Below are 20,572 nucleotides of genomic sequence, written 5' to 3'. Positions count from 1 at the left end.
TTCCTCAAATCTCAGTTGATTTGTGCTTTGGTAAAATGCATTAATTTCAGTCTTGCCCTCAGTTGAGCATGATGATGAGAAAAATGAAGCTGCTGTGAACAGTCTTGTAAATGTAAGCTATAATATAAGTAAGCTTGCCCGAACTGCTCTTTTGAATTAGCCCTCAGTGCTTACTTTCTCTTAATAGAGATAAAATTTTTTTCTCATTTTCATATAGATCATTTGTTAGCTTGCTTATGTTACTGACCTATAATCAATACAGTATTCCTGGGCTCTTCAGGCTTTGACTGAGTGGCTCTGTTGACTGAGTGAATCTTTTAAATGACTATTTAAAAAATACTTGTCAAGTACTTACTGTACTACTGAACTAGATCCTTATCCTCTTTATTGTTATGAAAAAACATGAAATTCTGTAAAGTCCCATTAAGTGATTCCACAAAAACATTAGGAGAGTCTGACATTGATCATGGCTAGGACAGTCTTTGACATAAAGTTTTAAATAATGAATAGTGTAAATTGCTTTGTATTTTCTTTGAAGTAATATTTCAGATTACTTGGAAATTTTGACCTCTAGATTCTAATGTCCAGACAGCTCATTTTTATATAAAATTAACTTTTCCTATCAGTCCTGACACATATATGCAACGTTGAGGGGGGGGGGTAGTTAAGATTTTAAGGATTATGTAAACACACACACACACACAACTAGATATCAAGGACACATTAGACAAATAATTTGAAGTGGGTGATTTCTGAATTTTGCCTTTATTTTTCTGGTCTTTACAGATGTTCAGTGGTTATGGAATCAAGATGCTTCCCGAGATTTATTGCTTGCTATCCATCCGCCAAATTATATTGTGCTCTGGAATGCAGATACTGGCACCAAACTCTGGAAGAAGAGCTATGCAGATAACATTCTTTCTTTTTCTTTTGATCCTTTTGATCCCTCACATTTAACTTGTGAGTACTAGTTTCTTGTGGAAAATGAGTTGAGGTGTTTGTAACATATATGGTTAATGCTATGTACATAAGATACACACACACACACACACACACACACACACACACACACACACACACACACACACACACACCCTTCATACATTTATAATGTTAAAATGAGAAACACATTTAGTTCATATATTTTCAGCTCCTATTACAGATACTAAATCATAACCCATAGCTTTTGCAAGTATTCTGATGGTTAGAAATTTAAATCAGCAAGCTAGACCTTCGCTGTGTGGAATTTGTGAACAGAATTAGATTAGTCAGAGAAAGAGAGAGTTGCTGTGTTACTCTAATTCAGACTTAATTAAATTTTTTTCTAGGAACATCGAAAGAACCTGAGTCAAGGGTTTCATTTAGTCTGTGGCGAAATTCATTTCTTCCTTTTTAAAAAATTGTTTTAATTCATGCCGTGTATTTTGAGTGCCATAAACAGATGCATGTCAGGAACAGACCAAGCCCAAGGGATTTTTTTCTCGTGGAGGCTGTTTTTCCCAACGTGCTTTTGATATTTCACTGAGCTACTGATCTAAAAATTAGATTCTGGGGCTTCCCTGGTGGCGCAGTGGTTGAGAATCTGCCTGCTAATGCAGGGGACACGGGTTCGAGCCCTGGTCTGGGAAGATCCCACATGCCACGGAGCAGCTGGGCCCGTGAGCCACAATTGCTGAGCCTGCGCGTCTGGAGCCTGTGCCCCGCGACGGGAGGGGCCGCGATAGAGAAAGGCCCGCGCACCGCGATGAAGAGCGGTCCCCGCACCGCGATGAAGAGTGGCCCCCACTTGCCGCAACTGGAGAAAGCCCTCGCACGAACCGAAGACCCAACACAGCCAAAAATAAATAAATAAAATCAAGTAAAACTTTAAAAAAAAAAAAAAAAAAAATTAGATTCTAGACAGATATTTTTGTGACTAAATTATGTAGAAAATATTTTTTATTCAGTTATCCAACAGATATTTCTTGAGCTATTGTTGTATGCCAGGAGTGTTCTGGGAACCTGGAATATATCAGTGAACCAAGGCAAGAATTCCTTCCTTCATAAAGTTTGCATTCTAGTGAGGGAGAGTCAGATTGTAAACGATGAACATAATGAATTAATAAATTACAATATATTAAGAGGTTATAAGTGGTATAAAAAAGTAAAACAAGGTAAAGGGAGTGGGGGAATGGGAGTGGGCAAATTGTTGTATTAGATAAAGTGGTCAAAGTAGGCTTCATTTTGATATTTGATCAACGACTGGAAAGAGGTAAGGGGATTAACTATGGTAAAGAATGTTTTCCCTGGATTTGAATGACTCAAAATTCTAACATGTATCCACCAACATTTATTGAGGGGTGTGTGTATGTGTGAGTTGATGCAGGGAGAGTAGGACAGACAAGTAGAAATTAAAATGGGAAACACAGCTAATTGCAGTACAATGTGTTTAGGCTTCGTATATATAAATGTGTGTATATGAACGTATGTGTACACTCACTCACTCATTCACTCACTAGTTTGCTGTGAAATGCAGTGCTGTGGGAGCACAGAGGAGGGCTGGCCTAGCTGGCAGAGTCAGGGAGTGAGGGCATCACAAAAGAAGGAATGACTGGGACCTTGAAGGGTGACTTCTGTAATCTGAAAGGAGAGAGGCTTCAGGCTAATTTACTGCATCTCTGTAATTTGGTTGATGAAAGCACTATATATTTCAAAGCATCAGTTGACCTAACATCTTTAATTTGCTCATTGAATGTGCTGGGGTTGTCATGATTCTTGAATGCTGCTTTGTTCCCTGTGTTTAAAGCAGCCTTGCTGATTGCCAGGATAGATAAGACTTTTATAATCAGATATGTATTAGTATTAGCCAGCCTGTTTTGAGGGGGATTATTTTTTCAGTCATAAAAAGGTATAATTTGTATTGTTAATTGTGGTGCTGCCTCCTTGAATATTTCTGTTTCCTGTACACTTAGTAAACCGCTGTTGGCACTTCACTTTTACTCTAGATGTAAAGAGAAAAAGAACACTCTTTACACATCCCGAGGTTCAATTTGATACGCAAGAAGAAAAAGGAAATATATTTAGACTGAGTAGCTCATGATAATGATGAAAAATTAGTATCATCAAGTCAAATATTTGAACTTACCAAGTGTCATACGCAGAGCCATATGGGATTTTTTTTTTCTTCTGTGAATTTTATATTCTGAAAGTCTTTGGATTTTGAAGTTATGAGATATAATGAGGAAAGGTTTTTAATGAAAGTCCATGCACTGAATATATTTGGAAGAACAAACATTTGTTCTTTCTGCCAGTAACCTTCTGGTGTCTTTTTAATATAAAACATTAATTTGGAATGCTGAGCTTGGAGGCCTCTGATGAATTGTAATGGACCACCAGTTTCACTGTAACTTGGAGAGCATTCCCATTATGTTATGACTGCATAACACTGCCAGTTCTATATTATTAAAATTATCATTACTTTGCTCTCAAAATTGTATTGGAATAAAACTCTATGGTAAACTTGATTAAACTTTAATCAGAGTTTTGCTTCTCTCAATACAGTACTCACCAGTGAGGGCATTGTATTCATCTCAGACTTCTCTCCATCCAAGCCACCCTCAGGCCCTGGGAAAAAAGTGTACATATCCAGCCCACACTCCAGCCCAGCTCACAGCAAGCTGGCTGCAGCCACAGGGGCCAAGAAGGCTCTTAATAAAGTGAAAATCTTAATCACTCAAGAGAAACCTAGGTAGGTTACAAGTGTAAAACTAACAGCAACATTCATTTATTTATTCAACATTTATCTAGATATTATCTATTCATGAAAACATCATTTTTGGAGATGTACTAAGATTAATTTTCTTCATGTTACCCTTTCTTGTTTGTAATTTTGAATTTATAACAGGAAAAATGTTTTTTGTTTCTTCCCCTAAGAAGAGATTTAGCATTAACGTGGCTCCTTTGTTTCCAGTAATGTGGTAAACAACCCCCACTGATTTTTACACATGAAAAGTTTTGACTTCTGAAAATAAGAGGTAAAGATTCTAAGATTATGGCTACTGAACACATTAAAAATTGGGGGACAAAAGCTGGATTTTCATTTTAAATACATTTTCCTGACTTAAATGCTGTGTCATCTCATTAGCCAATAAAATATAGGTGTTTTTCTCATGCATATGAAGATGTTTCCCATACTGTTTAAGGGCCAAGATTCTAAGGGAAGCTGTAGCTCTGTGACTCAAAATATAATTTAATCTTGCTCAAATTTCACTCTCCCAATCTCTAAAATAGTGTTTTAAAGGATTTCTTAGGGTTGTAAGGATTAATAGGTGCAATAGCTTAAGTACTGAACATAGTGTCTGATACTCAATAAGCATTCTTTTGGTAAAGGCTAGCTATTATTGTTTATTTCAGAAATTTCAACTGAATACAATTTTATTTTAAAGAACTAATTTTATGCATTAAAAATAGATTTCTGTCTTTTTCCTAGTGCTATGGTAGTTCTTATATTTTTATTGCTTTGGTAGTTTTTTTGGCATTTATTTTTTAAAAGCTTTTATTTTTAATATGCTAAGATTATTCTATCTAGACTTTGTGGGTAATTACCTAAAAAATGTAAAATACAAATTGCTCTACAAATACATTCTGAATTTATATGTAAATATCATTTTTATATAGTAAACCATAGGCTGATTAAATTCACTAATTTATCCCCCACCCTGTGCTGAAATAATTTGATTGCTCCTTAAATATCTTGAGAACTTTTTACTTACTTTGCATTGATTCTGTATCATAAATAATTATTTTTTGCCTGCATAGTTTTATAAGTTATGATTTATATATGTTATATTTTCTGTCATGTGAATCATATGTTCATCTTGAGTACTGGGGAAATGCATTATTTATCCCTTCAAATAGAACTACTCTGGGTGCTTTCACATACATTATTACATATAATCTTGCTACAATCCTGGGCAGTAGTACTGTGCCCACATTATAAATGAGGAAGCTGAGTCTCACATTGTTTTAAATATGTTGCTTAAGCTCACCCAGCTAGGAAATGCAGAGCCAGGGTTTTAATGCAGTCCACATCCCTGTCTCTAGTTCTCTAATCTAACTTTATTTTAAGTTTCAAAACCTTTTAATAAAATTGTTATGTAAGAAAAAAGGTACATAATTGTATGCCCATTCCTACTGAAATATATTAAATATAAATTTATTATAAAATAAAGTTGTGATTAAATACATACCACAATCACAACTTACTAAAATGAGTTTTGAGACTCTTTAACAGTCTTTATAATCCTCATATCATTTCATCTCTTTTATTTACACAGAAGAAAATGCTGTGGTAAGTGAATAAAGTACCAAGCTTTGTTTCAAGAAAGCTTTAAGACAGCTGAAAAGTGAATGAAGGCCTTGCCCAAGCCGTCAGATAGTGCAGTGACTCCTGATCCAGTTGCCTAGCCCTAACTGCCCTACGTGCTTTATGTTTTAGTCCTGAGGCTTCATTTCAGCAGTCTGTCTAGTACTTCTAATTACAAAATCAAAATAAAACTACTATCTTGTGAATGCCATATAGTATTGTCGCTGACCATCTCATACCACAGACTTAGACTACTTTACATTTTCAAATATTCAGAAATATGTCTCTATCTGACCTATGCAGTATCATTGTCGTAATTTGCATTTTGGCACAAAGGAGAGATCTAATTTTTAGATGCTAGCCCATGTTGGTCATTTCAGGAAACAGTTGTACATTCTCATTGACAGTTATTATGTGGAAAGTACAAAATTCAATCCTTTTTTAGCTTTTTCTGATACGAATAAAGTCTGACTCTTTTTTTTTAATTGAATTATGGTTAATTTACAATGCTATGTTAGTTTCTGGTGTACAGCAAAGTGGTTCAGTTATACGTATTATATTACGTGTTCTTTTTCAGATTCTTTTCCATTATAGTTTATTACAGGATATTGAATCTAGTTCCCTGTGCTACACAGTAGGACCTTGTTGTTTATCTGTTTTATATATAGTAGTTTGTGTCTGCTGATTCCAAACACTTAATTTATCCCTCCCCTACCTCCTTCCCCCTTTGGTAACCATAAATTTGTTTTCTGTTTCTCTGAGTCTGTTTCTGTTTCATGAGTAAGTTCATTTGTGTGTCTGACTCATTTCTTGGTGCCTGAAGTAAATGTTTACTTTTTTCAGTGCTGAATTCATAACTCTCAATGATTGCCTTCAGTTGGCATACCTTCCTTCCAAAAGGAATCACATGTTGCTACTCTATCCTCGAGAGATTTTAATCCTTGACCTTGAGGTGAATCAGACAGTGGGTGTGATTGCAGTAGAACGAACAGGAGTTCCATTTCTGCAGGTATCTACAGCTTATAAATTATATTACCAAAAGTTGATTATGAATTATGTAGAGAAAAACCATAATCTTACAAAAGTCCTTAGTCTCACTTTCTCTTTTTCTATTTATTTAAATATTAACAATGTTATTTTACATTCCTTATTTTTCTGCACTTTAGATTGGTTTGATTTAACTCTAGAAATTCTTCTGACTGATCTGGAGATATGTACTGAACTATTTAAGTTACATGGATAAAGACAGATTTTTTAGGATTATTGATGGATTGTTTAAAATGTTCATTTAGTTTTAAAACTAGGGGATTATATGTGTATTTTTGTGTTTTGGGGTTTTTTTCGCCCATATTCTCTAAATATGAGTTTATGAATCTCACTGTATATACTTTTAAAATCTATTGTTTTAAAAAACAAATACATCATCTATTTAAAGGTAATACCCTGCTTTCAACGTGATGGTTTATTTTGCCTACATGAAAATGGTTGTATAACCTTACGTGTTCGAAGATCTTACAATAGTATTTTCACCACTTCAAGTGAGGAACCAGGTGAGTTTATATCTCACAATAATGTTAATTATATTTTTCTTCAGAATTATTTTATAAAGCTTCATGTGGCAAATACTTACCAAAGCATGGAGTTAATAATAATCCTTGCCTTAAGAAAGTAGAATATGGTTATAACATGAGGTGTAAAAAAGCCCAAGCCCAAGATAATCTCTGAGTGTTGTAACAGTGCACCTCTTGTATGCTGCAAAGATAGTAATATTTTGTAATCCCTTCTTGATTATATCCATGAGCTAAGTGGATGTTATATTTTGTGATTATTTCTTTAGCACAAGTCCAACCTTGTATATACCTTTATTATTACACCCCTTTGACTTCTCTGCTTTAGGATTTCCATGGTGAAGTTAACAGGTTAATAAGTCTCCAGGGCATTCAGTTGTCAGTATCAGTCTTATCCTGGAGAACAAAACTAATGTTTTTATGGAATGATGTACTATGTAAAGGTGAAAGTGACTTTCACATCTTTTATAAAGTATAATTATTTTCAGGCTTATTGTAGACCACAGTAAACTATGTTGGGCTACAAGTGCACTGTTCATTATTTAATCATACATTACTGTTGATCCTTTTTCAAAGAATTTTCTTTATTTTAAAAATATTAAATAGACTATTTTGATAATAATTATTTTGGAAATTAAACTTGGTGTAGACAGTCATTAAGTAAATTATCTTTATATCCTGAAGAAATTAGTAATTGTAAACAGGGAAGCCATTTTTGACAAACTTTGCATTAGTGAAGGGATGATATCCTTTTTGGTTGAGGTATTACTTAAATTAAAACAAGTAGCAGTGACATTGATATGGTTGCTTTCTAATATTTAAAAGAAAACTATACTCTGTTAAGATCCAGATCCTGTCCAGGAGCTTACCTATGATTTACGAAGCCAGTGTGATGCAATCAGGGTGACAAAAACTGTCCGTCCCTTCAGTATGGTGTGTTGTCCTGTCAATGAGAATGCAGCTGCCCTCATAGTGAGTGATGGCAGGGTTATGATATGGGAACTGAAGTCTGCCGTTTGTAATCGAAATTCACGGAACAGGTAAATGAACCAATAGGATCTCTTTTTTGTTTTGCTTTGTTTCCTGCTTTCTTTAGATTACCAGAATCATATAAAAATAGCAGGACCTTTTTTCTGAAAAAAATATTTTTAAATTGATAATTAAGACTTTAGATGATTAGGGGATTATGTAAACCTGCTAGAGATATTTCACCTATGGGTTAGATTAATGAATACTGTAAAAATTGATAGGATACTATGATCTAAAATTAGTATTTTGAGTTACTAACATGTGATGCAGGTTTTAAATATGTAAGAACCAGGTTTTAAATATGTTTTAAATATGTAAGAACCATCTAATTATTATGTCTTTGCAGTAGTTCTGGCGTGTCACCTTTATATTCACCCGTGTCTTTCTGTGGAATTCCTGTAGGAGTGCTACAGAATAAACTCCCAGACCTCTCCTTAGATAACATGATTGGTAAACTGCTTTTTTGTTTTTCTCTCACTTTCATGTTAGGTATACTTTTTGAAGGGCAAAATTAATAGTCAGTGGTTGCAGTTATTATAAAGTCAAAGTTAATACTTCAGGAAACTAAAATGTAGACTTAATTCTTTCCTAAATAAATCAGAGGGGTATAAAATATTTAAGCATAACAGTACCTGAAGTAGTATAGACTGTTATTGTAGTGCTGGAATTAGAAAATGTTCATTCGTGAGGGACTCTGATCTAAATGAAAGAGACGGCATGAGGCGTCTGGATGCTGCATGTATAGCCCTTGCTGGGCGATACCATAGCCCTCCTCCATGCTCGCTGCTCCCTCAGCTCAGAATTGAAGACACTCTTTCTCTCTCTCCCTTTCTGCTACTCCTTATTCAAAATTCAGCTCGGGTGTTGCTTTCTTTAATCTCCCAAGCCTGATGTATGTGGTCCCTAATAGTCATCAGCTGATTGTAGTTGTGATTTTACTTGTCTGTTTCCCTACAGTAAATTATAAGCTCCACAAGGGTGGGACAGTGCTTGATTCAGCTTTGCATCCCCAGCGCTCAGCCCAGGGCCTTGCCCATTCTAGATGTGTGATAAATATTTATTGAAGGAATAAAGTAACTGAGCAGTATTAGAAAAAATCGTCTTAACTTTTTGACTTAAATTTTCTTATTTTCACATTGGGAATTCTTACTTTCAACAAATCTTTATTTGCAGATAATATATTGCTTCAAAGTTATTTAATTATTATAGGACCACTATATATTCAAGGAAGAATGAGGATTGGTGGTTTCAAATATATACAACTAGAAATTGTAAATATGCCAAGCAGTGCTGACGTCTAATTCTTTTAAAATTGTGGCTAGTGGTTTATAAAGGATTTTCTTTATCATTATTTGTTCTCCCACAGTGTAATTGAAAATGGATATTATTTACTAGGTTCTTTTGTTGAAATGCTGTAAAGATCCATGATATACTAGAAAGAGCATTAACTTATTAATCTTCTTAATCAGAGATGACATTTATTGAGTGCTTAATACTATGTTAAATACTGTGCCAAATTCTCTTAAGTATTAGCTCAACAACCCTACAAAGTAGGTACTATTATTATTATTATTATCTCCATTTTATGTATGTGGGAACTGAGACCCAGGGGGATTAAAAAACTTGCCCCAGACAACACGGCCAATAAGTGGGAGTGTGAACCTAGTCATCCCAGTCTGGAGTCTGCTCCTCGGCCCGGCATCTAGTCCCGGCTGCTTCACCGTAATCTAAGCAAGACCTGACCTCTCCAGACCCTGGGAGCCTCACAGTTCCTGCCAGCTGTGGAATCCTTGCGCTCAGTGACACTAACTTTTATACTTAAAATTCTTTTCACCTTCTAGACATAAATCCATACGAGGAAGTTTAGACACATAATTGTTTTGCAAAATTTATTTTATTAGTTACACAATTTTCCAAGTTAATTGACCTTGTCTGCACTTAATATAAAATATTAAAGTGAAAAGAATTATAAACACACATGCACAGAACTAATCAGTAATACAAAGCCTGTAGGAGTTTGAAATTTTATGCTGTTTAGTTATCTAAGGGATATATAAATTACATTTTTTAGGAGACAAAATGATACAGATTGTATAGCAGTTCTTGACAGTGTTGTTGATTTAAAAGTATTAAATAAATCTTTGTTACTTGAAAACATTTTAATTAAAACTTTTAATTTGAAATTCACTATGTACTTAGTGGTAATTGAAAGCAATTCAGTTAAAGACAGAGGTCTGATTTATATTCATTGGGTAAAGGCTGCTGCTTAGTAAGGCCTAATCTGCCCTACTTTGTGAATCACCTCACATGGAAGATGCTTGAAGAGAAATATGGCAGTTTCCTGAAGTGAACTCCAAGCTGCCAAGAGTTGGTAAACATGGTACCTACCTGTTGAACTTGCCATTCCTTTAGACCCTATCTTTGTTACTAAAGATTGATACCAATTGTATGGCTTATCCTAAGGGATCATTTATTTGGATTCAATTGATGGCCTTTTTTTCTGTTTATCTTACCGATTTTACAATAACATTATTACTAAAACAACTTTACAGCTTTAAAAGGTTTAGTTAGAATCCCGTCACCCACTCCTAGTAATTATTTCATTCTTCCCTTTCACAATGTGTGTGTGTGTGTGTGTGTGTGTGTGTGTGCATACATATATATATATACTCACACATATTCCTGATACGTACTTTTGACAACTTTATCCCAGTATTCAGTAGTGCTTTAAAGGAAGAAAATTTTTATACCCTTATTAGTGAATGGTTTTGATTTTGTTGCACACTTTGTATTCACATTTTGTGAATGGTTTTTATTTGAATCATCTTTTTAGTTTGAAATTTGATAACCTAAGTACGAACACTGTATCTAAAAATAATGCCATTTAAGACTTAACTGTCACTAGTGACGGTTTATATATTATATATTAGTAATTATAAGTATGTATTTAAATTTTATTTTACTTATTTATATAAAAATATGTAATTATAAAGCTTAAATGTTGTAATTACATTGACACATTAAGATTTCTTATTAGAAATCTAAATGAGTTCTTTGAACCTGCTATTTGTGATTACCAATTTTATGTGCACTTTAAAGAGCATCAGATTGAAAAGTAACCCTTTAGAAAGGCAGTAAGACAGGAATGTAATATCTCATGCTACAGAAACTGTTCTCTGACCCTAGTCCTCTTCATTTGCCTTGGGTGCCCTAATACCAGGAACTTTGGCTAAAATGGTGTTTCTTAGGAGACAAAGGTCCCTGAATTCTGGATAGCAATACTCAGGAGTAATCTATCCTTTGAGATATTAGATGATGCAGTTTAAGTCCCATAGCCAAGTAAGACTCATTGTATAGCTACAGGCACTAGAGTGCTACATTACACCTTCTAGACCTGAAGAGTATACTTCCACTGTAAAGTTCCTTTAGATTTTTAAGAACAGCGTATGTTATAAATAACATATTTGTATTTTTTATTACAAATCAGGGCAAAGTGCAATTGCTGGGGAAGAACATCCCAAAGGCTCCATTCTGCAGGAAGTGCAACTCAAATTCCTGCTAACAGGTCTGCTTTCAGGACTGCCCTCACCACAGTTTGCTATCCGTATGTGCCCACCATTGACCACAAAAAATATCAAGATGTATCAGCCATTGCTTGCTGTTGGTGAGTACTGGACCTGTTCTTTTTTTAATTCTTAATGTCTATTTTACATTTTTAAGATATTTAAGTTTCCTGGTTACTAGAAAATCCTTTATTCTCCTTTAAAATGCTTTAAGAGGAGGAAGAGGCTAAATGAAATTGTATAAATACTCATCTTGAAATACTTCTTTTTTCTGTTCTATTAATCTTTTTTAATCACAATGATAACTCACTCACCTGACACCAGATGACAGAGACCCTGACACCATGGGTACATCTCTAAAATGTCAGGAGGAAAGTCCCTGTGTAATGCTGAAACCAGACTACTTGTCTTTTCTTGGACCATCTCAAGCTCTTCCTGTGCATGTCATTTTGTTGTGAGTTTTTGTTAACTAATAATATGGTCACACTTAATAGTTTAATAATAGCAAGGTTCTTCATGTGCTAAGAATTGTATGTTAAACCTGGTTTTATTGTGTTTAAAGTGGCTATTGTCTTTATAAACTAAAGATTTGCCTTTTGGGTTGAAATTGCATATTTTTATGTTGTAGATAAAGAAAAATTGGTCTGGGTTTCAACTTGCTGTCACAGTAATTTCATGGTAATGGGATTAACCTGATTTCTTTTACAGAGAGGACCAAATTTCTATTTGCTACTAGTATATAAGGTTAAAATTCATTTCTCTAAAATTTTGAACAATAATATATTTGTTTGAAATTGTCAACATTTTTCTTAAGATGCTATTGGTTTGACTTCTGGCTTTGTCCCAGAAGGTCTGTAAACATGTGATTTGTGATTCTTTTTTTTCCTAAAATGAAAACCTGACCTTATGGCCAGTGTGTCTCAACGTAATGGCTGACTTGTGAGCCCTAATGGCTCGTTTGAGTATTACTGTTTGGCACTACTCTTATTTTCCCATTTTTTCCATTATTATCTTTTGAAAGTGATTTGAATTTTAAGGTTCAGTGGTCTGTGTTTACAGGTGTCCAGATTTATATAAATGTAGATAGATGTTGAATTTTTGTTTTAGAAACTATTGATTCATATTAAACTTCTCATTGAGGTTTCAATTGGGATTTGTCAGTGTACATAGTGTGTACTTCTCTGTACAATGTCAGTATACCTTCTTTTTCAATTAGGATTTTATTAATTTCTTGGAGAAAATTACTTCTTGGGATAGCTAGATAACAAGAGCTGAGTCAGGCTCTGAGATTTCCATTGTAGAATAAGCTGTATTGTGCTGGTATATAGTGAATAGCAAGTCATTTATTGAATTTAGTATAATAACAAAGTAAAAGCAAAAAATATAAGTGCCTAAAGTCTTGCAGAGTCATTAGGAAAGAGAAGCAGAGTTCAACCAGAATTACTTCTTCTTCTTGGGCCCCTTAAATATTAAATCATAGTTTCAACATCATCAAAATGTGCAGACTGTAGAAATCATATGATTATTATGAACATCTGATAATTGAAAAGTTTTGGTAATTCTTTAGATATTTTCTCAGTACTAGAAGATACTGTAGAATAGGTGATAAATGTAACCAAGTGTAATACTGTATTTCTCTAGAATAGTTTTGCAAGAAATTTCTGAAGCTTTAATTCAGCAAGTTAGCTAAAATTGGAAATTGCCTAGCATTTTTACATTTATTATTATTATATTATTATTATTTCTACATTCTATTGCTTTGTATGAATCCATTAATTCTTTTAAGTCATGTGCAGTGAGAAAGTGATTGTGCAACCGCTTACATTGTTCACTTTTATTGCTTGACTTATAAAAACATGTTGAGGGCTGAAACATTACTTTCTCAAGAAAGTATTACTTTCTCAAGTGGCCATGTCCCTTCTAATTAAAATTTAGACATATTACCTGAGACCACGAAAAGCTTTAGGCATAATAATAACTACAAATCATAATTACAGTGATAACAGAAATAGTAATAATTATGTACTTACTTTGTGCCGAGTGTTATACTAAGTGTTTTACGTATGTTTCTCATTTAATCTCCAACAAATAGATTTTCCATTATTCCCATGTTAAAGGGATACTAACACAAATTTAGTGTGGGCAAGTACTTTGCAAGGGTATAGGGCAGAGCCAGGGCTTAAACTCAGGCTTCTTTAACTGTAAAATCCACAGTGAGCCACTGTACTTTGCTTTACTTTATGATGTATTTAATGTTAAAGACAGAACAAAACCAAAATCTTTGTAAAGAAAACTAGAAAAATCTGGTTAATTTGTTCTGCTAGGTTGCCTTTTTGAGGATCAGTTATAATAAACATTCAAAAAGCTTAAGAAGGTGCATCTTCAGATTTTGTGTGTATTGAATTAGGTTGTGAAGTCTTTGAAAATCTGTCCCTGGATTTAGGTAGGATTACAGAGCACATGAGATTTAGCCCATTTTTGATGAGAGGGAAGACAGAGAAATTTACTCTTTCTTCACACCTAGCTTGGGTTCCTTTTATAAAATATGGATATTGTAAAATAATTGAAATCTTGAGAAAAGACTTTTGTTAGATTTGGAACTTCCACTAGATTAATTCTCCTCTATTATGTCATTTTAATAGGTACAAGTAACGGTTCTGTCCTGGTGTACCATCTCACCAGTGGGCTGCTGCACAAGGAGTTAAGCATCCACTCGTGTGAAGTCAAGTGAGTCTGTCATTGGGATATTGAGATCATAAACATATGTAATACCAGAAAAAAGTTCTTGTGGACTTTTCTACACTGAATACTCTGCAGTGGTGATTATTTGGCTGAAAACTTTGAGTAATGCATATTCATGTCCAACTAATGGCTATGTTCATCAAGGATGAGTACTAATTGTTTACTTTGTAGAGAACATTATGCAGTGGAGAATTTTTTTCTCACTTTATTTCTGCATCTTATTTATTTCTCCTAAGGTCTAGGCTATTTTCTCACTGGATATCACTCTGTTCCCTTGTTCCGGTTTATATAGTTTGTTTCCCTTTTCTGTAAAGATCCCTCAGTAGGACTGCTCATGAAAAATTTGAATAAGGGCATTTTAATTGTTAATTAATCTCATTTATTCTTTCATTTTGAGATGTGATCTGTTTTATGAGTTCTCTGTATGCAGAGGTATCTGAGGGAAGGCTAACAGGACAGAAGGATGACTCTTGCTTTCTGTTTTAAAGTACATACATGCCATTCCAATAAAAACTTTTTAAAAATAAGTAAAGTACATACATACCTGCTCCATAGCATTATCTTGCTGATCACATGACTATATTCCTTTCTTTGCCCTGGCAATGACGGATTGTAAAGTTACACATATATAATATAAATTTATTAATCTTCCAGTATTTTTTGATGATGTTGGAACAGATGTATCCGAAAGGCCATTTCTCACTTCTGTACGTTATATTATAGTTATAGTTCTCATGTGTGCGTTAAAATTCTTAGTGAACCCTTAGTGTGCACATTATTCAGAATAAATGCATTTTCTAAATGGGGAAGGGTCAACCCTTGAAGTATCTCATCTTCTGATTGTGATGGAAGTTTCTGAAGAGTTTATGTTGCCTTATTCTTTCAAGTGCATGATTTTTTGGTACAGCCTGAGTGACTGTTTATCGCCACCTTATGCTATGCCCCTACAGTATCTCCCTAAATACATCTACATGGAGGAGTAATGTCTTCAAAAGTGTTAGGCTTTTGGGGTGCAGAGACACAGGTCTCTGCTTGGATCCTTCCAGGCTGTTGTTCATCTTTTCTCTCTCCTTCCAGTAGTCCCTGCTGCCACTGATACCTTCTCTCTCCCTTTCTTTCCTGTTTGCGTTTCTTCTCTTGACATTTCCTTTCACCCCTGGCTTTTGTGTGCGGTGTTCCCTTTTATGGCAAACACCAATCAATCAAAACTCACCATTTAATCAGTATTTGTTCTAAGGATTATGTTAAGTGTTGATACTTTACAGGCATTGTTTCATTGAATCCTCACTACAACTCTATGCAGTAGGCACTGTTATTATTCCCAATTTACAGAAGAAGAAACTGAGTATTGTGGAGGCATGAAAAGGTACATGGAATTCAGTCCAGGCGTTTCAGGCTTTAGAACTGAGCTCTTAGGATACATGTGCTAAATCTCCAGCTAAAAAATTCACATAGATTAGTTGGAAACATTTTGGCAATAAGATAAAAATGTTGACTAAACCAGGATTAATGCCAGGAATTTGGTACATGCTTCTGGAAAATCAAGCACATTGTCATTTTTTTCGGAACACTGAAATCTTATTTATTTATTTATTTGTTTGTTTATTTATTTATATTGAGGTACAGTTGAGATATAACATATTAGTTTCAGATGTACAATGTAATAATTCAATACTTGTATATATTGTGAAATGATCACCACAGTATGTAATCTTTAATAAAGACACAATAGCTAGTTAATCAGTGAGCTATTTGCTGTAAGTAAGATTGTTATCCTGGATTGTTCAGGTTGTAGATGTCACTAAGTACATGACTTACACATGTTATGATAATATTTGTTATTGACACCAAAATTATTTATAATGTGTTACTTGGGGTACCAAATAACTCTAAGGGGTATGCTACTCAGTCAGGCTAGTGTTGTGAACAATCACGCAAATATGCTCCATTTTTTTAAATATAAATTTTCCCTCTTAATTGCCATTTTGAAGATAATTCACATTTTATATCCAGAGGTGGTGCCCAAGAGGAAGCTAAAATACTGCTGTCTTTGTGTTTCAATTAATGCAATTATAGTATTACAATTAAAAGCCATTATGAAAATTTCACAGATGTGTTATAAAAATTGCTGAACTTATTAGCAATAAACCCAGTACGTTCTAGATACTCATATGCAAATTAAAGGCCAACTTCAGAAAGTTGTTTTTCTACTTAGTACTAAAAGTGTTTTTAAAAACCACTTCATCTTAAGTACTTCAGTCTTTAGCATACATATGGCCTGGTACTGCCTAACTACAGATAGTTGCATCTATGCGTTTTTTGAAAGCTATGATGTTTCAACCAGTTATGCTTTACAAAAATGAAGTATATATTGATCCGCTTCTGTATGCCCGTAAACAGACAAAACCTGGGAGGCTTATAATCCAGTGGAAGATACCTAGAAGTAAATAATGTAGAGTGGTACATATAGGTTTTCTTAGATTATTAGAGTTCTTATATTATGAGTTGGTGTCTTTGTCCAATAGGCTAAAATTACAATAATATAGCCCACTACTATTTTCAGTGTCAAAAACTGTTAAAACAGCAGTTTATATGGGTATCAAAACACTGATTGACTCAGTATTGCTTTGAGTACATTGAGTGATTTGTGGAAAGTAAAATGATCTCTATTTTGTCTGTCTGTAAATTTGCAGAAGTTAGTTTCATATAATGGTAGAACTTCAAGACCTTTCAGAAAGTGTTTGCTCCCCCCAGCCACCCAGTGTTGAGAAGTAGCTAACGTAGCATCCCCAGTGCAGGTGAACAGGCCCAACTTGGGAATCTGTAGGAGTCAGAACACTGAATACCTGTTGGTAGATTCTAAGGTTACAATTGTTCAGTAGTAAGGAATGCTACAAAACAAACTTAGACTGAGTCAGAAAATGAGCTGCTGTTCTTAAGAGTTTTTGTAGAGCTCAGTGTGTGGTTAAACCTAGACAGTGGTTTTCTAACCCTGGGAGCAGTGTTGTGCTCAGCTGTGTTTGACAAGAGTTTTCATTCTTTTCTTTTGAGAAATAATCCCCTCCTTATCTAATACACTTTGAAGTCCAACGTGATTTTTATTTTCTTTAGTTGATCAGTAGCAGTCAGATATACAAGCTGCTGCTGGAATCTGCTCAAAGGCAACACACTCGTGGTACTCGATTATAAATAAGCAGCCACCCATGTTCTGTTATATCCTGAACACTGGGACATCCTGTAAACAGTGGGGAAAGCACTTCTCTGAATATGTACGGCACTTAGAAACATAAGGAGGCATGGTAGGCTTTTTTGGGACATCGTTCTTTTAATCTAACAGAATTTGCTGAGTGCCTGTCATGTGCTTAGAGAGACAGGGCATGGTACCTCCCTTCTAAGAGAGTACAGTCTACTGCAGTGCTTCTCCATCAGTCGCACTGTTGTTTCCACTGAAAGCTGTTGAGGCTTCCAGGCAAAACCCTATTTGCCCTTTGAGTCTCAGCTTTAATGTTTCCCCAGGAAGCCCAGCCTGGCCCCTGAGACCAGATTCCATGTGACTCTTACAAGCTCCTGCTGAACTCAGCACTGTTCTCTTTTGAGATAGATAATACCGGATGCACTTGTATAACGTCTCTTTTCTGCTAGATTGTAGGCTCCTGAAGGACAACAGTTACCTCCATCTCATTCACAGCTGTATTCCCTAGCCTAGCAAAGTCACTAGCATGTACTGGGTACTTAATAGCACAGGCACCGGCATATATGGGGTACCTAACAGATGTATTTTTAAAAATAATAAATGAAAAGTAGGAGGACTGAAATTTTTACTGTCCAGAGGTAGTGGCATTACTATACTGGAGTATAAGTAGTTCAGATTGCCAGCAGCAAGACTTGGAAAGTATATCTTAAGGTTTCTGTGGGTAAACAGATCTGATTGAAGCTACCAGACTTATTTAGAGAACAGAAGTTCAAAATGATTCATGTCTCCTTTTGTTCACTCTCAGTAGAAAAATTAATGAGTACTATGTGTTGGGGGAAAGAAAGAGAAACAAGACAAAGGGACTTTTCCAGTGAATAATTAACCAACTTATATAGTAGTCGCTATAGGTGCAGTTTGAGTATAGTAAATGAGGAGGCCTAATGAAGAAAATAGGGCTTGAGTTAGATCTTGAAATAAGAGTAATCATTGATGGTGATTATGAATACATGCAGCGCTTACTCTGTGCCAGGCCTTCTTTATGCACTCAGTGTTATTACTCCTGCACAGCAGATGAGGAAACTGAGAGGTAGAGGAGCACAGAGCTGGTAAGTGCTGGAGCCGGGACTTGATACTAGATAGTATTTGAAGAGGGAAGGAGAGGGGTCATTCCAGGCATGGAAAGTCTCAAGAGTTCTCTGTTTTTAGCAGCCTAATCTGAGTGTTTCAACACAACTTTACATTTGAAGAGTTATAAATTGATAACTACAGTAATTCCCTGCTGTTGCAAATATTATTTTCAGTTCTCTTGGGATTATCTTTGCTCCTCTGAGAAAAGACAAGTAGGTGGGTACACAGGGGTCAGTGAGGAAAAGCTACTCTCGTTAAAATAGCAAGGTTTTTTAACATCTGAACCTTTTTAACACAAGGTTCAGATGATTGAGAGGTAAGTTTGATGCAGAATGACTTTGAAAGTCACAGAGAAGAGTTTGGATTTGATGCAGGAGCCATTGTATTGATACCTTTTCTTGGGCAAGTGAGAGACATGTTCAGAGCAGTATTAATGCTAAATTTAGCAATAGCATTCAAATTGGAGTAGAAGTGGAAAAACTAGATCAGAGGTCAGCAAACATTTTCCGTAAAGGACAGATGGCAAATATTTTAAGCTTTGTAGGCCATAAAATTTCTGTTACAATTACTCAGCCCTGCCATTGTGTCATGAAAGCAGCCATAGACATTATGTCATTGTTAAAAATGGTTGTCCTGTAAATGCTGAATGAGCAATTGCATATAGAACAGAGGTTTAGACTTGCCTCCCAGTCAGCTACCTTGTAAGCAATGCAGGGTAATAGTAGTGTTTCTCACTTCTTTTTGTGACTCTGATGAATTCACTTGTCCTGGGTCCCCCCATTTTCCATTGATGATGAAGCCAGTTATGTTAGTGGGAAAAAAACATGGACTCACCTACTATCAGTCCCAAATAAAGGGGACTCCCAGGACATTAGGTTGATAGGTTACTGTCTTGTCATACGTGTCTGATTTTTCTTTTATGCTTTTCTCTAATTGACATACTGTTTGGAACGTTCATCCACTTCCAAATCTAGTAGCTCAGTTTGTATTGTTTGCTTCAGGAATGTCTGCTTCCTGACCAACTAGGAATTTTGATAAAATTTGATAAAGTTCCTACGTGTACTCAACATTAAGCAGTCTGCTCAGAATATTTCTGTACCACTTGTTTTTAAACAGTGGAATTCTTGGCAAATACTGTGATGTGACTCTCTCCTTTGCCAGATTTTAATAGCTATTTTAGTGCTATGAATTCTGATAACTAACCTGTCTTTTTATTGGATTTGGAGATAAAGTTTTAATTAGAAATAATTTTATATATGTTGGAAATGTATGATAATATAGTCTTAAATAAATGTCATATTAATATAATTCCTTAATTAACTTGTATAATAAAATTTAGGTCATAGAAAAAACTTATTTTTCAAATAAATTTTTCAAACAAAAAAAGAATATTAGATTAATCTTTGTTTAATTTCTCATTATAGGGGTATTGAATGGACGAGTTTAACTGGTTTTCTTTCTTTTTCTACCTCAACACCAAACAACATGGGATTAGTGAGGAACGAACTTCAGCTGGTTGATCTTCCAACAGGTTTGTGTATTTAGACTATTAAGATATTTAAAATGGTACCATCATATTGATCAAAGATGTTGCTATTTATAATACATGTTCCAAAGTACTTTCTTTCACCTTGGAGTTTTTTCTCATTTATATATTCATTTTTATATATTCTGTGTTTATGTATTCATCTTTTGGTTGTTCTATAATAATTGCCTTAGAAAAGACTCATCATTGTTTGTATGCAAATTGTGTTAACACAAGTGCATGGTAAATGGAGTACCATTAGCCTGAATGGACAGATTCATAAATATGGTATCAGTTGTACTTTCAAGTACATTGTTGTAGATAACCAGAAGTACGGTTTTAAAATAAATCTTTGTAGTTACACTTTATTAGATTCTCTTTTAAAAATTTTGGCTTTTGCAGGAAACCCTTAAAAATCTTATAAATAAGGATTCTTTTTAAATGCTTAAATTTAAAACTTTTGATAATCTCTGGCTGGCT

At 34.7% G+C, this 20,572-nt stretch overlaps 1 protein-coding gene across 2 annotated transcripts in view; it reads left to right on the top strand.

The window, feature by feature from the left end:
* Positions 1–20,572, top strand: part of WDR11 (WD repeat domain 11) — a 54,446-nt gene that overhangs the window by 7,633 nt on the left and 26,241 nt on the right. The window contains exons 4-12 of one of the 2 annotated variants that reach the window (XM_057530974.1): positions 787–960; positions 3,541–3,727; positions 6,188–6,353; positions 6,780–6,894; positions 7,757–7,952; positions 8,291–8,391; positions 11,429–11,605; positions 14,147–14,231; positions 19,992–20,098. In XM_057530974.1, coding sequence (XP_057386957.1) covers positions 787–960; positions 3,541–3,727; positions 6,188–6,353; positions 6,780–6,894; positions 7,757–7,952; positions 8,291–8,391; positions 11,429–11,605; positions 14,147–14,231; positions 19,992–20,098 — 1,308 coding nt within the window. Of the gene's footprint in view, positions 1–786; positions 961–3,540; positions 3,728–6,187; positions 6,354–6,779; positions 6,895–7,756; positions 7,953–8,287; positions 8,392–11,428; positions 11,606–14,146; positions 14,232–19,991; positions 20,099–20,572 lie in introns of both variants that reach the window. The other variant, XM_057530973.1, reaches the window with a different exon arrangement.

This window comes from Balaenoptera acutorostrata, chromosome 16 (assembly GCF_949987535.1).
Source record: "Balaenoptera acutorostrata chromosome 16, mBalAcu1.1, whole genome shotgun sequence".
Taxonomy (NCBI): Eukaryota; Metazoa; Chordata; class Mammalia; order Artiodactyla; family Balaenopteridae; genus Balaenoptera; species Balaenoptera acutorostrata.
Note: the sequence above shows the minus strand (reverse complement) of the source record. Positions and strands in the feature narration are given on the sequence as shown.